The following is a 14,634-nucleotide window of genomic DNA, read 5'->3' as shown; positions in this document are numbered from 1 at the left end:
AATATTTTCACTTCTGATCTTCCAAATCTACCCGTTGGTTGTCAGAAATCGCTATTCTGTGACGACACAAGTCTGTTAGCCACAGGTAGAAATCTAAGAGTGATCTGCAGTCGCCTACAAAGAAGTTTAAATATTTTCAGTGATTATCTGTCAAAATGGAAAATTAAACCAAATGCAGCAAAAACGCAATTAATTATCTTTCCTCACAAGCCAAGAGCTTCTTTTCTTAAACCAAACAATAATCACATTCTCAAATTGAATGGCTTGGAATTGACATGGTCTGATCAAGCTAAATACTTAGGTTTAACGTATGACAAAAAACTCACTTTCAAGGATCACATTGAAGGAATCCAGGCAAAGTGTAATAAATATATTAAATGTTTATATCCTCTTATAAACAGAAATTCTAAGCTCTGTCTAAAAAACAAATTGTTAATTTATAAACAAATTTTCAGACCAGCCATGCTTTATGCGGTACCAATTTGGTCAAGCTGTTGTTCCACCAGGAAGAAAACGCTTCAAAGGATTCAGAATAAAATTCTGAAAATGATTCTGAAGCGTCCTCCCTGGTTTAGTACAAATGAGTTACACAGACTCACAAATATAGAACCATTAGATGTAATGTCACATAATATTATAAGCAAATTCCGACAAAAATCGATGCAATCTTCAATTGAATCGATTCGCTCTCTGTATTAGTTAGTAAGTTAGTATATAAGTTCCTTTTCCCCATTACACAATACAAGTAGGTTTAGAATTTTCCCTACACAAAAATCTCAGAATTGCGGAAGCAAATGATGTCTTCATGGTAATAACCAAATCATATATATATAACAGGGCTGAAAAGTCACCACTTGTGGCTGAACACCCAATTTAAATCTTAATAATTTAATTTTAACTCATATTCCAATAAATAGTTATTTAAAAAAAAAAAAATTAAAAAAAAAAAAAAAAAAAGTAGTGAATTGTCATTTCCATGAGCTTTCTATTGCAACAGGTCCGTGCGCAGGAATCATCCATGGGGGGGGTTTCAAGGGGAGAGGGGGGTGTCCAAAAATGTAAAACGAATTCTGACAGGATCGTGCGGGGGGGGGGGGGGGTTCAAATTATGTCAGTTTATAAATTGATAAAAAATTGATAAAAAATATGAATTGTCAAGTTATTTGCACTTTAATATAATAAGTACTCCATTGTTCATAAAACCTAATTTAAAAAAAAATCTTCATGGGGGGGGTTAAAACCCCCAAACCCCCCCCCCCTGCGCACGGGCCTGTATTGCAATGTTGTCTTTGTATGCACATTCCAATCCTCAATAGAGGAACCGCTTTCCAAACTGGTGAACTATATTAATAAAAAAAGCGCAATGTTATTTAAAAAATTACATGAGCCCTACTAAGTTGTTCTAATTGTTATCGCAAGACCACACAACTATTTTCAAAATCCTTGCTATAATTTGGTCTGAATAATAAGGCAGCAGGTTTGTATTCCATATAAACTTATTTGTATCTATGCGAATTATTGTTTCGGAAATAATTCTTTGAGAATTTTGGATGCCCTAATAATACTGTTCATAGTTTGTTGGTGTGTCTTGTGCGAGACGAAAGGCGCACAAAAGAAATCCACATGCTGATGTAAATTTAATAACAGAGTCACGGCGAAAAAACGCCGAGATTTGTACTGCCGTGTGTGCTTAGTGAACGCCTCGGCAATTCTAAAGTTCGTTATTTCCGAAATTGTCAGCAAATATTTCACTCTTCAAAAACGTCATCAGAAATGTAGTGTAAAAAGGAAATTGCTTTACTGTTGTATGAAATAGTGAACACGCAGAAGCTAGGTTTGATTATGGAATGTTTGTTAAAAACTTTAATCTTAATTTTGAATATTAAAATACCAATACAAACTCAAAAATAACACGACTGGATAAATTTTTTTTCTAGTATTCCAAAACACCCCTATATATAAATGAATAGATATCTTAAAGTATATGGGGCATTCCACGCAAAATCAGCCATCCAAATTTTTTTTTTCATGTAACTATTTTTTTCGGTAAAGAACTCGAAAATATTCAACACGTATTTTTTTAATTCAATATGGTACGTGAAATTTTCGAAATATGATTTTTTGAAATTTCGTGTTTTCGAAAAAGAGCCTTTTTTCAACACCTATACTGTAAAATATAATAAAGATACAAAAATTCGTCCAAGACATGAAATGTGCGTCTTTTCCTTAGCTTTCAAATAAGCGATAGTTATTAGTTAAAAGTATAAAGTTAAATACTAATAAACGAATAAAAAAAATTCAAGCTTGGGCCTAATTTTTTTTGTTGAATGAAGAAACCTTAGGGGTTTAACTCAATCGTGGCAAAGTTTCAGAGTGGAAAGATCAATACTTTCGGAGCAATGAATTTTTCAATTACGACCCGTACGCGCGAAGCGTACCGCAGCGCAATTCGCTTGGGTACGGGCTTAACTTGTCGACACATGTCGCGCCACAGATCGAATCCTAACTTTGTCAGATTATTGTTAGTAACGTTTCATGCAGAAAGCGAGTAAAATTGGGACAAAGGATTTACGTGAGTAATAGAATAATGGTGACATAAAGTGTTTGCACAGTTGCAATTTTTCTATGATTTGGTTTTTCTGGTTTACGAAAACTCAATACTTCAAACGTGTTCTGGGAAGAGAAAACTTTCATTTTCCTTGTTTCCGTGCGGCTCAACATAGTGCAAAGATTGTTTTCCAGAAGTTATTTTACATTTTTCGAAACGATTTTCAAGAAATTTCTCTACTTCTACATAATCTTCCGAACATTTGTATATGACTGAAATATTGGGTAGAGAAGATGCTTTCCTAGTCCACTCGTACAATTCATTCGCGGTCGGAATTTGACAATCATTGACCATTTGTAAACGCGACGTGCCATTCTTTTGATAGTTCCTCCAGCACCGTCGCCCTTTTCCATGAGCTGTCGCGTGAAAATTCCACTGTGCAAAACGATGAAAATCATGCTCGTGATGAAAAATATTCGCAGTGTTTTACATTTTTGAATTGCTGAGGAGCGCCGTCAGAAAAATAGATGCACTTGCGTATATGTGGATAGTATTGTGAAAAATATTGATTAAGAGCTTCGAGAAAAACATACACAGCTATTGCGGCATATTTCTTGCAATCAGAAATAATGACTAATGTTTTATGATCGACTTTGCTGTTCATTTTATAATAGAAAACAATGGGGAATATAATCGCTTGGTCGTTGTTCCAATGAAAGCCAGTTATGGCGTTTTGAATAACGAAGGCTTAATTTTCCGCAAAATCGCAAATTATTAAACTTTCGTCACTCTTCAAATTTTTTTTCACATTTTGACCTATTTGAGTCACATAATAGCTTTTTTAAATAATAATTCTTATCATTATACTTGAAATATTTTTCAACAGCATGAATCAATAATGAAACATTCTCATGGATTGTTCAAACACATATGTTATGTGAACCAGAACTTCCAAGCAACTTGCAGTGTTTTGGTCTTAATGCTGCAAATGTACTAAATCCAATATTTCGATCTGGAAATTCCTCCTTATAACCCAAATAAATTTCTTTCAATAATGAATATAGCAATCGTTTTTGTTTGCGTTCACACTTACCATTCATTTTTACTGTGACGCAATCACTTGATCCCGGCATTACTCTGCTGACGTCATCGCTGTTGAAATATTGAAGCTCCTCGTTTTCTATCGTTTCGTTCCTGCTGCGTCCCATTTGTTTCTTGGCTTTTTTTTCGTCCGTTGATTCTCTTGCCTCCGACACAATGTATTTGTTCGCCCTGAATTGGGTGGCTATTTTCTCCTTTGATCACGAGTTTGGCAAGACTGACAACAAACGCACTTTTTCATTCCTAGTGCAATCAGGCTTAGCTCTATCATTTTAGTAATCACTTCATCCAACTCTGCTGCTTTCGTTTTGAGTTTCTCTAGATCTTCTTAATCCGCCGGGAACCCGAATATTTGCTTTTTTATACCTCTTGAAATATCCAAATATTTTTCTCGAGCATAATTAACATTCCGGGTTTTCTTCGTTCATATCGGAGACACGTTGATTCCTGCGATGCTCTTGTTGAAGAGTTGAATGTTGTGTGCTCCTGAATACTTCGCCGCGACCGATGCTTCAGAAGATGCTGAGTTGATTGAAGCTGCTAAAGGTACTTCCTCTAAATCGTATTGCGATGTGAATGGTTGTGGTTCCGTTGTTGAGTGTCCTTCAGTTTCCGACGTATGACTTTCCTTAACAGCCCGCCTACAACAGCGATCACAAATGCTAAACGTGGTATTCAATTTAAACTTGCACTTTTGAGCTTCCAATTTTCCAATTATGGTTTCTGTTAATAGGAAAAATTTTCCGGAACACCCAAAACCAGGAAGAGGTTTACAACACTTTGGGATAACCATATTGTAGTATTGTAAGTGTTTCGAAAGAGATTTGTTATAAACTGATATCTGTTCTACGATGCATAGCTATTCATATGTGAAACAAGTAGAATTTAGGTAAGCAATTCGCCGGTACGTACGTTGGTTGTAAACAGTAGGTAGTCAACTGGCACCATTTCCTTCGAATTGGGCTCTCCGAGACTAATCATTGTGCTTGCGGAGAAGGTTATCGGGATATTGATCATGTCGTTTGGACATGCGTGGAGTATCGTGATGTCAGATCTCAACTAATAAATTCTTTGCGTACCCAAGGTAAACTATCCAATATCCCAGTTCGAGACATTCTTGCTTGTCGTGACCTTTCATACATGAAACTTATTTATCATTTCATAAAGAAAATTGGAGTATCAATTTAATAAAGGCCCTTTTTAAGACTTAGTTCTGATCCCAGCTGCGTCCATGAGTTCAACCAATAGCTAAATTAGAATAAAAATTATGTAATGATACAAACAAACTCGAAACAGTTTATGAAATTATCAACAAAATGTCTGAAAATAACAGCTTATTTTATAATTTATAGAAGTTAATCGTTTGGTTCAAATAATATTTCCGAGTAGATTTCATAATTAATGACGAGTTACCTAAGATGATATTTAAGCTATAAGAGAATATGTTTTAATAAATTCAAAACGTTGTGACTATGTTAGAATTAAATTAGGATAAGAATATTATGTAAAAGTGATGCTACGGCGAAGAAAAACTTATGTAAACTGCCTTAAGAAATAAACGTATTTATGAAAAAAAAAACTGGCACCATTGCGGTAAAATTTCATTTTCAATCGAATAATATAAGATGAAAATGAAATTTATGGCCGCTGACAGTCAGCATATCCCTACTAATTCATTTGACTTTTGCTGCCATTTTCAAGTGAAGCTCCCGGAATTCATCGTCAGTTGATTAATCGTATCTAGTCATTTGAAGTTTTGCTTCCTCAGTTTCGAGTGCCAAGTAGTCTACCTGCTTCAATGCCTTCGCTCTTGGTAGTAAGCAATTTCGAACTAATAGAATTATAAATGGAGTAAAGTATTAAAAATGAAAACTAAAGGAGGAAACAATTATTTTTATGTGTATTCTGTGATTGATATTTCAGCTATCTGGTTTGTCTTTCATCTATTATCTTGAACCAATTCGAATGTTTACATGGACCTCATTTGAAGGCCGCTCTCACACTATTGAAAGAGATATTTTGTCATTTCAAGCGATCAACTGACGGTGGTTAAACTGAGCCTCGATTGAAGAGAAATGAGTGATGAATTGAATGCTGCCCGTTCGGGCCCTCAGCAAACATTGTGTGTGTCAGAGAGTGAAGTTTACTGCATTAGAGAGATCGTCAATGTGTTCCACATTCAGTTTCAATTGAATTGAATGAAGTTTTACAGCACTGACTGGCACACCTCTTTGATTCTACATGTGTTTATTCGTTTTGACGTAGTTACGTTAGTTCTACTGTTTAAATGATTATCCTTCAACGAAAACTTGAAATTTCGAATATATCTGTAAATTGTTTTAGCTGTAACTTATTCAAAAGGCACGGATGGGATAGCCATCAATCTGTAGGTTTTAATAAGAGCTTTAAAATAAAAATTATCAAAAAAAAAATCGAAACCCTGATTTTTTTTATTTAATTTTTTTGGTTCATTTTGAAATTATTGAGAAAAAAATCAAATTTTTTTTCAGTGTATATTTTTTTAGAGTGCCAACTTCTTCCTGAACGATTTGAAAAAGGCAATTTTTGTGAATTGCAAAAATACATACGCCCTTTTTAAAAATCAGTCGTGAGTCGGATTGACCTCTCCATCGGTTCAAAACTCATGATTTGCCATACTGAAGCCATGTGCAAAGTTTTATCCAAATCGGAGAAGGTCGAGTCTGATGATCTGCCAAGCATTTCCGGAATTGCTCACACGAGAAAAGGTTCTAAGTGCAAATCAGAGTTTCTCTTTGTTTACATTCTCTTTCGATTATTATGGACCTATCGGTAATCCCTTTCTCTTACTCTTTAACAGTTCGGCTGAAAAGTTCGTATCGTTTAATAGAAACACACATTTTTTTGCCAAAATTCGTTTTTATTATTCAACATAATTGCCATCAGAGGCGATACAGCGATTATAGCAATCTTCCAACTTTTCGATATCATTTTTGTAGTACGATTTGTCCTTTGCCTCAAAATAGGCCTCAGTTTCAGCGATTACCTCTTCATTGTTTCTAAATTTTTTACCAGCGAGCATTCTCTTGAGGTCTGAGAACAGGAAAAAGTCACTGGGGGCCAAATCTGGAGAATACGGTGGATGAGGGAGTAATTCGAAGCCCAATTCGTTCAATTTCAGCATGGTTTTCATCGACTTGTGACACGGTGCATTGTCTTGATGAAACAAAACTTTTTTCTTCTTCAAATGAGGCCGTTTTTTTTAAATTTCGTCCTTCAAACGCTCTAATAACGCTATATAATAGTCACTGTTTATGGTTTTTCCCTTTTCAAGGTAGTCGATGAAAATTATACCATGTGAATCCCAAAATACAGACGCCATAACCTTACAGGCCGATTGTTGAGTCTTTCCACGCTTTGGGTTCGGTTCATCGCGTGCAGTCCACTCAGCTGACTGTCGATTGGACTCCGGAGTGAAGTGATGGAGCCATGTTTCGTCCATTGTTATATATCGACGAAAAAAATCGGTTTTATTTCGATATAACAGCTCCAAACACTGCTCAGAATCATCAATTCGTTGTTGTTTTTGATCGATGTGAGCTCACGCGGCATCCATTTTGCACAAAGCTTTCTCATATCCAAATATTTGTGAATAATATGTCCAACACGTTCCTTTGATATTTTTAGGGTGTCAGCTATCTCGATCAACTTCACTTTACGGTCATTGAAAATCATTTTGTGGATTTTTTTCACGTTTTCATCGGTAACAGCCTCTTTTGGACGTCCACTGCGTTCATCGTCTTCGGTGCTCATATGACCAGTACGAAATTTTGCAAACCACTTACGAATTGTTGCTTCGCCCGGTGCAGAGTCTGGATAACATTTTTGGTATCGGCGGCACTTTTTTTCATCAAAAAGTAGTGTTTCATCAACACACGAAATTCCTTTTTTTCCATTTTTTCACAATAACAAAAGTAGCTTCACTCAAAATGCAATATCTCACAAACTAATAATCAGACAGCTGTCAAATTTATACACGTATCTTTTGAAGGTTGGTACTAACTGAAAATGGTATGGATTTAATTCTAGTGGCGCCCTCTCATAGAAACGATACGAACTTTTCAGCCGAACTGTTATATTCTCTAGACTATCATCGACTTTCGATCTGTAGTTGAGAAATTGTTGGAAAATACAGGGATATGCCGTGATAACTGAAAGAGCAATTAAACAAAGAGAATCTGTCAGTTGCACTTGGGACCTTTTCTAATGTTCATCGAGATATACACACTACAAAGGAACATAGGCGCTTTGTGTGCTCAGTCGATAAATTTTTTTTTAATTTGGCACACACTTTCTACATATAAAAAATTAGACCCCAACGTATTCCTTTCCGTTCTTTGTTGCTTTGGAAAGGTTGTACAGCTACAAAATGGTGGATTTTTTCATGAAAAATTGTAGTTTTCACTTTGAACAACCACCAAAAATTAAAAAAATCAAACAGAAACGTTGGGGTCCAGAAAAACTTCTACTTTAACTATGCTGCATTCATTTGTTCACTTCTGATTAGTCTGCGCTGAGATACAGTGGACATCGCAAATCATGATATTTGAGAAGCGTTCTCAAAAATCCCTCTTCACCGACTTATTTTTCAATATTTTTCAACGAAAAATTTACAAAATGTTGTTCGAATGATGCTTTTAATCATGCAAAACGTTTGAATATATTTTGTTGAACGATAATTTTGGAAAAAAATTCGCTAAAATTATGATTTTTTTCACCTTACAACCCTCCCTTTAATGTACAAATTTATCAGATTACTAGTACTAGTACTAGCTTCCTGGAGTGAGCTATTTCGTTAAGTATCGTTTTTTGACATCTCAAATGTAAAATAAGTGTAGATGTTCTGATTTTAAATTGAACAAAAAGTATTAAATTCATTAATCATCACAATCAAAGTGAAAATGTCTCGATCAATAAAAAAGTCATTTTACATCATTTTGAAATACCACCGGGTACAAGACAACGGCAATCAGTTGATTTGACTTGTGGTGTACGGTTGACGCGTTCCAACGAGCGGAAGGTCTGTTTGAAGAAAAAAATATCACCAGGAAGTTCTGCATTTGGCGTTCTATCGGGTGTGTGCGTGTGAGTTGTATACCGAAACTCACAAACAAACGAAAAATCATACAAGAGGTGGGACGTAACAAATTTGTCCGAGCCTAAAACAATGAAATCCGAAACTCCCGGCAAATGGATTGTAATGCACAGGCTGGAAGAAGGTGAAAAACCGGAACAAAAAGGTCAAACGTGCGCTGGTGGTGCACCGCTCCGAGGAAGTCGAGGAAGTACACGAGAAATAGCCGATTGGAAATAGAGAAAATGTGGCTTCGGTGTGAGATTTATATTCCGCAGGTGTTGTTGTTAGAGGAAGGAGGCAAGAGAATGGATGAACTCGGAGGAAAAAAATCAGAGAAAAATACAAACTGCGTCGAAAATTTAACAACCAGCCGGAACTAAACCGGAAGGAAGTAAGTGCACAGAACGAATGTGTGTGTTAATGACGAAAAAATTGTAGGCTAAAGAGGAAATGAATGAAGATTCTTGGGCAGCAGTTAAAACTATTTGTTACCAACATAGCTCAGAGTATTTGTGTCACGTAATGGTTTATGTTACAAAATTGTTAGTATATTAGTTACAACTGGACGGATTGGAAAATGTTCGGGAGGGTATCGAATAGCGGCGGACAAAATGTCAACAACTTTTGAGAAATGAAACATCCATTAATGTTTAGAATCGTACAGAGTACATTTTGTTTTGTTGTATCGTGATGGTATTTTTTTTCGTTCATGTGATCCGTAATGAACCGCATCCAGACAGTTAGAAAGCTATTCAAGCGATTTTATCGGCCATCAATCTTTCAAATATAATAAAACTAGTAATATCATCGTTCATTAATTCTTCTATTGAGCGATGATTCGTTCCTGTCAGCCCACTCCACGCCTGGTGCTTGGATTGTTGAATACACTCCCAATAGCACACCGTTGTCCTTAACCATTCATTACTGTCATCGGTTCGGTATGCCAGCAGAACCGTAACGGGCTTGAGTATCTTGAGTGGCATCCTCTCCAGATGATGCGTTCCTTTGTGCGCGAGAGATACTTCAATAGATGAAGCCTTTCTCGAGAGGACATCTGCATAAAATGCAGGTTTTTCTGCTCATAATGAAGGGTTTCTTTTGTTGTTTCAAAATGTGAAACGGCTTTGTTCGAGTTTTATAAAAAAAAAACGGTTTCTCGATATCAAGTAGCAACATCCCGAAAGGGTTGGCTTCTTCTCATGAATGTGATATTCGACTAATATTCCACCATATGCTGTGTAGATAGTCTCGAAAACGGGAGTTGTAATTCGATCTTTCACGCAGTTATCTAACGTTGCTTTCTTCTCATCCGATCTCTTGTTACAGTTATGGAATGAGGACGAAGGTCCCGAAGCAAAAGGACAAAATGACAACAGGAGGCCAGCTGCAAAGTTCGGAGGATACCACCACCCAGCAGCAGCACCATCAGCAGATTTCGAACATAGCAGGGACGATCATCGATGCCGTTCAGAAACAATATCTTCCAAACCACCCAAACCACCACCACCATCACCATCATCATCACCTGCATCATCAGCACGCACATCTACCTCAGCTGCACCCGTTCTCATCTTCGGTGACCGGAGGCAGCACCGGACTGCTAGCCGGAAGTATCGGTGGCTCGGCACCCTCAACGTTGACCAGTGGAACGAAACTACCTGCAAAAAATTCACCTCTAGGACCGTCCCCCTTCCGGCAGCTACTTCCGGTGGCACTGTGCATCATCTCGTTCGCCACCGTCCTGAGCATACTGGTCATCTACATGGACACGACAGGTTAGTAAACTTTACCAGGGCTACTTTATATTACACATTCCCGGAATTCTTCGGGAAACATTCCAGCCAACCATATTTCTCAACAATTTTCTCCAAATTACCGCTGCACGACGGCGATTGACCCGCTAATGATGATTGGTTCGTGGACTGGTGGTACCGAAGAGGGGAATAAAGGAAAACAGAATTAAATTTGGTTTAAGTGTAATGCTAATGGAGCTCGAGTGAGAATCAAGGCGGTGGATCGGCCTGCCCAGGGGTGAACCCTGTGTTGGAATGTTAATAGTTTTGTTTGTAAGAATCTGATGGAGGAGTTTGTCACTGAATGATTCATAACAATAAAATATAAACATTGTGATACCATTGAGTTATCTAGAATGGGAAGTTTTTCTTCGAAAGAATTCTTGAAATTTACTTGCCAATTACGTAACAATAACAATTACTGCCCATTTACGTAATAAGTGAAACCGTGAGTTTGAATACAATATACCAAGATGGGTAAATTATTATTAAATATGTCAGAGAATGTTTTTTTCTCATTTTGTCGCTAAGGTGACCATTTCGATATCAAGGTGGTTTATTTCGATCGGAAAACTGCGAAGGGAAACTGACATTTTTTTAAAAAAAACTTCAAAGAGAGACGGATATCATAGCAGCAACAAAAAACCGGTTCATTTAACATAGAATAGACACCAGTGCGAGAGCGAATTTCTCTCGATGACCTGTCTGAGCATCACGAGTTAGCACGCTGCTGATGGGATTCTCTCTGAAGCAACAAACGGTCGCTTATTCTCGTTTCGCGAACCGGTTCTATATAGGCAGTTGATAATTGCGATACAATCATTTTACTATTGCCGCTTATTCTAACTATGTGCATATGACCATTGTATAAGTAGTGTTTATGAAAATGTATGTGAATGCTCCACAAAAGGGTTTTGAAATATTGCACAACATATGAAAACATAAATAAAGTGAAATTTTTCGAAAATGATTTCGAAATTATGACCTTCTTCATTTTTTATTTTGCTTAAAAAGGCAATCAAATATTGTAAAAAATTATATTATTCCAGCATTGCTTCAAGCTCTATCGCAGCTCGAGTCATTTTCTTCAACTTATGATTTCAACAATTGCTCAATATCCCCCAAATAGGCGGAATTGAGGGCAGTTGGATGGATTGTTTTTTTTTGTATCAATTATAGAGGTTTTAACCTTAAGGTAATTCACCTCTTCGGGCCAGAAAAGCTTTCTGACCCTATGTGCGGGGTTGGGGATCGAACCCAGGTGGGCTGCGTGATAGGCATCGACTTACCCATCACGCTATACCCGTCCCCCGGATGGATTGTTGTTTACTTCGAAGGAATCCATTCCGCTGTTGTGACAACTTCTTGTTCATCCAAATAAAGTCTTGTTTGTCAATAAAATTTGGGTTTTTGTTCGCAGCTGCAAATATCTTGCGCTCGTTCGCTATTTGAACGCTGCATATGAACGATTTAGCTAATTTCAACGACTTTGCAGTTTTTTTTCAACCTGTTCATGTCGCAATTTCGAAGTGGATCTCCAAAATTCTCGGGTCGTCATTTGAAGGTTTCTAAATCCAGGATGAACTAGAGAAAAATGATATCACTAAATTATTTGAACGACTGACATAGGAAAATTTTAAAGATAAAAAGCAATTTTGAAACTTAGTGAATAATGGTTATTTGAAGATTGAAAGCTGTTTTTAACACTTCCCAGTAGAAAAAGTGTTTTGGATGAGAAACAATAATAAGGTCGTGTTTTATTGCAATTTCTGCTCGAAAGTGCAAAACCAAAGCAATCCACGCCACCAGTGTTTTTCAATGAAAAACGCCATAAGAAACCATGGTGAAGACGACCCGACTGTAGTGGTTGCTAGCATAATCAGGCTAGTAAGTTTAGCGAGGTAATATTTTTGACCCGGACGTTTCTCAAAATCCATTTTGACGTAAGAAAATTCCGTTTAATTCTCTATATTATATAGAGGAATTCCAATATAATATATAGTGAAATTAAATGAAGTTTATTTTCTTTAGTTAGCGATTTAATTTATTCTTTCTAACCATGTAGGACTTTCGTTGTGAGTGTGCAGATTTTTCTCTCGTATCTCGAATTTTCCCCACTGAGTAAACAAACCTTCCGCATCAAAACGCTGTCAATAGTTTCTCGTTACAATAAGTAGACGCACCACGGTAACTAAATAGTATCGATTAAATATTATCGGAAGTAGTCTTTACTGCACTGTACTACACACTTTAAAAAAAACCCTATGATTTTACATCTTATTAGAAGCACATAAATGGAGCGTCGCAGTTCACGCAAATTTACGTCGAAGAACATTTAATATTGTGTCTAAGACTCCATGACATGAAATTCATTGAAAAAAAAAAAAGAATGCTGATAGCAACCGCCGCGACTTGAACCGAGAATCATTGGATCGCAAGTACGTCTGTTAATCGACTGAGCCATAGGAGCATGCATCTGCTTGGTTGGTAAAAGGTGCATTTAAATTTATACAGTCGCACCTGCTAGCAGAACGCAAGTTATAGTCGAAACCAGTAAAATTCAAGCTCATCTAACATTAAGTCATTACAAATAAAATCTTCAGTCATTTGACAAATTAGGTCTTTATGAATTACATCGTATGAGGGATTAAGTCACCTGTAAAATTCAAATTATTTTGGAGTGTAAGTTTCAATCACATTATGTAATTAATGTAATTTTTTATTACATTAAGCACTGTGTGCTAGGTGGTGGCGTTTTCTTCTTCCGTACCAGCTCGTACCGATGCGTACCGATATTGCATCATTTTGTATGACAGTTCAAAAGTTTTGATAATCATTGCCCTATAATTTCAGAACTGGAAGTAGGATCTGATTGAAATTGCACAATATCTGTTAAAACACTGAGAGCTTAAATTTGAATCATGATTTGTGAAAATCGAATTACCCTTAGCTGAGAAATCGAGGTGAGTTCCATTCTTGAAACTTCTATTCACTATTACCGGTGCGTTCGGAAGCGGAAACCGGGGACTATCAGTACAAATAAGATTTATATATCCACTAACTAATAAGGTTAGTTGGCAGAGATGAATTTATCAGTAAATTTTCTAAAAAAATTTCACCTCGTTTCGCCCTCACTTTTGAAAAAATTCTCATGAAATTGAAAAATTTTCACTTATTGCGCTGTAATACCGGAACCAAAAGTCGGTTCGGGATCAACTTTTCGGGAACTTATTAAATAATTTCAAAACCTTTCATTTGCATCTTAATTTTAAAAAATCGTTAGAGAAATTTTCGAGAAAATTGAATGCGTATTTTCTCATAGATTGCACATATTGCCTTGTAATTCCGGAACCGGAAGTCGAATAAAATTCTATAGAGATGTATGGGACCATAAGACCTTTCATTTGAATCTGAGTTTGTGAAAATCGATTCAGTCATCTCTAAGAAAATCGAGTGACATTATTTGTCACATACACACATACATACAGACAACTGTTAGTTCGTCTAGTTGAGTCGAATGGTATATGAAACTCGGCTCTCTGAGCCTCGGTTCAAAAGTCGGATTTTCACAGTGATTGTATAGCCTTTCTGTATGAGAAAGGTAAAAATGTTTTGTCCTATCATCCTCATTGTATTTCAGATCTGGAAGTGGTTCAATCGAATGCTAAACAGTTTTGCATTTTTATTTTAAATCAATTTTCAACGAGAAACAGATTGGAAAATATCCGTTACCCTTAAAACTCACATCGTAAGCAACATTCGCTGCTATGCACATTTCGTGACCAATCTTTTTGCATAATTTCCTAGGTTGAAAAGATATTCGAAATTCTTGTGTTTCTATTTTTTATTTATTATCCGTGACTTGTGACAATTTGCAGCTTCTGGGTCATTATAAAACATCGTTGATTGCAACGAAATATACGCATATTTTAATTATTTGTTGAATGGAAAGAGTTTCAAATCTAAAGCTACTCATAAATTTTCTACTATAATCTGTCTTATATTTTGTTACTTTTAAAACATGAAATTCCTATTTTTTGTTGATCGAATGTTCAACAAAAGCTTCGATACTTGCT

The 14,634-nt window shown here is 36.4% G+C and overlaps 1 protein-coding gene across 2 annotated transcripts in view; it reads left to right on the top strand.

Annotated features, from left to right (window-relative positions):
* The window catches only part of LOC131430149 (protein Star), an 87,810-nt gene that overhangs the window by 41,734 nt on the left and 31,442 nt on the right, over window positions 1–14,634 (top strand). For both annotated transcript variants that reach the window (XM_058594874.1, XM_058594873.1), the window contains exon 2: window positions 10,092–10,540. In XM_058594874.1, the coding sequence (XP_058450857.1) occupies window positions 10,099–10,540 (442 nt within the window). In that variant the 5' untranslated portion in view covers window positions 10,092–10,098. The remainder of the gene's footprint in view (window positions 1–10,091; window positions 10,541–14,634) is intronic.

This window comes from Malaya genurostris, chromosome 2, assembly GCF_030247185.1.
Source record: "Malaya genurostris strain Urasoe2022 chromosome 2, Malgen_1.1, whole genome shotgun sequence".
Lineage (NCBI taxonomy): Eukaryota > Metazoa > Arthropoda > Insecta > Diptera > Culicidae > Malaya > Malaya genurostris.
Note: the sequence above shows the minus strand (reverse complement) of the source record. Positions and strands in the feature narration are given on the sequence as shown.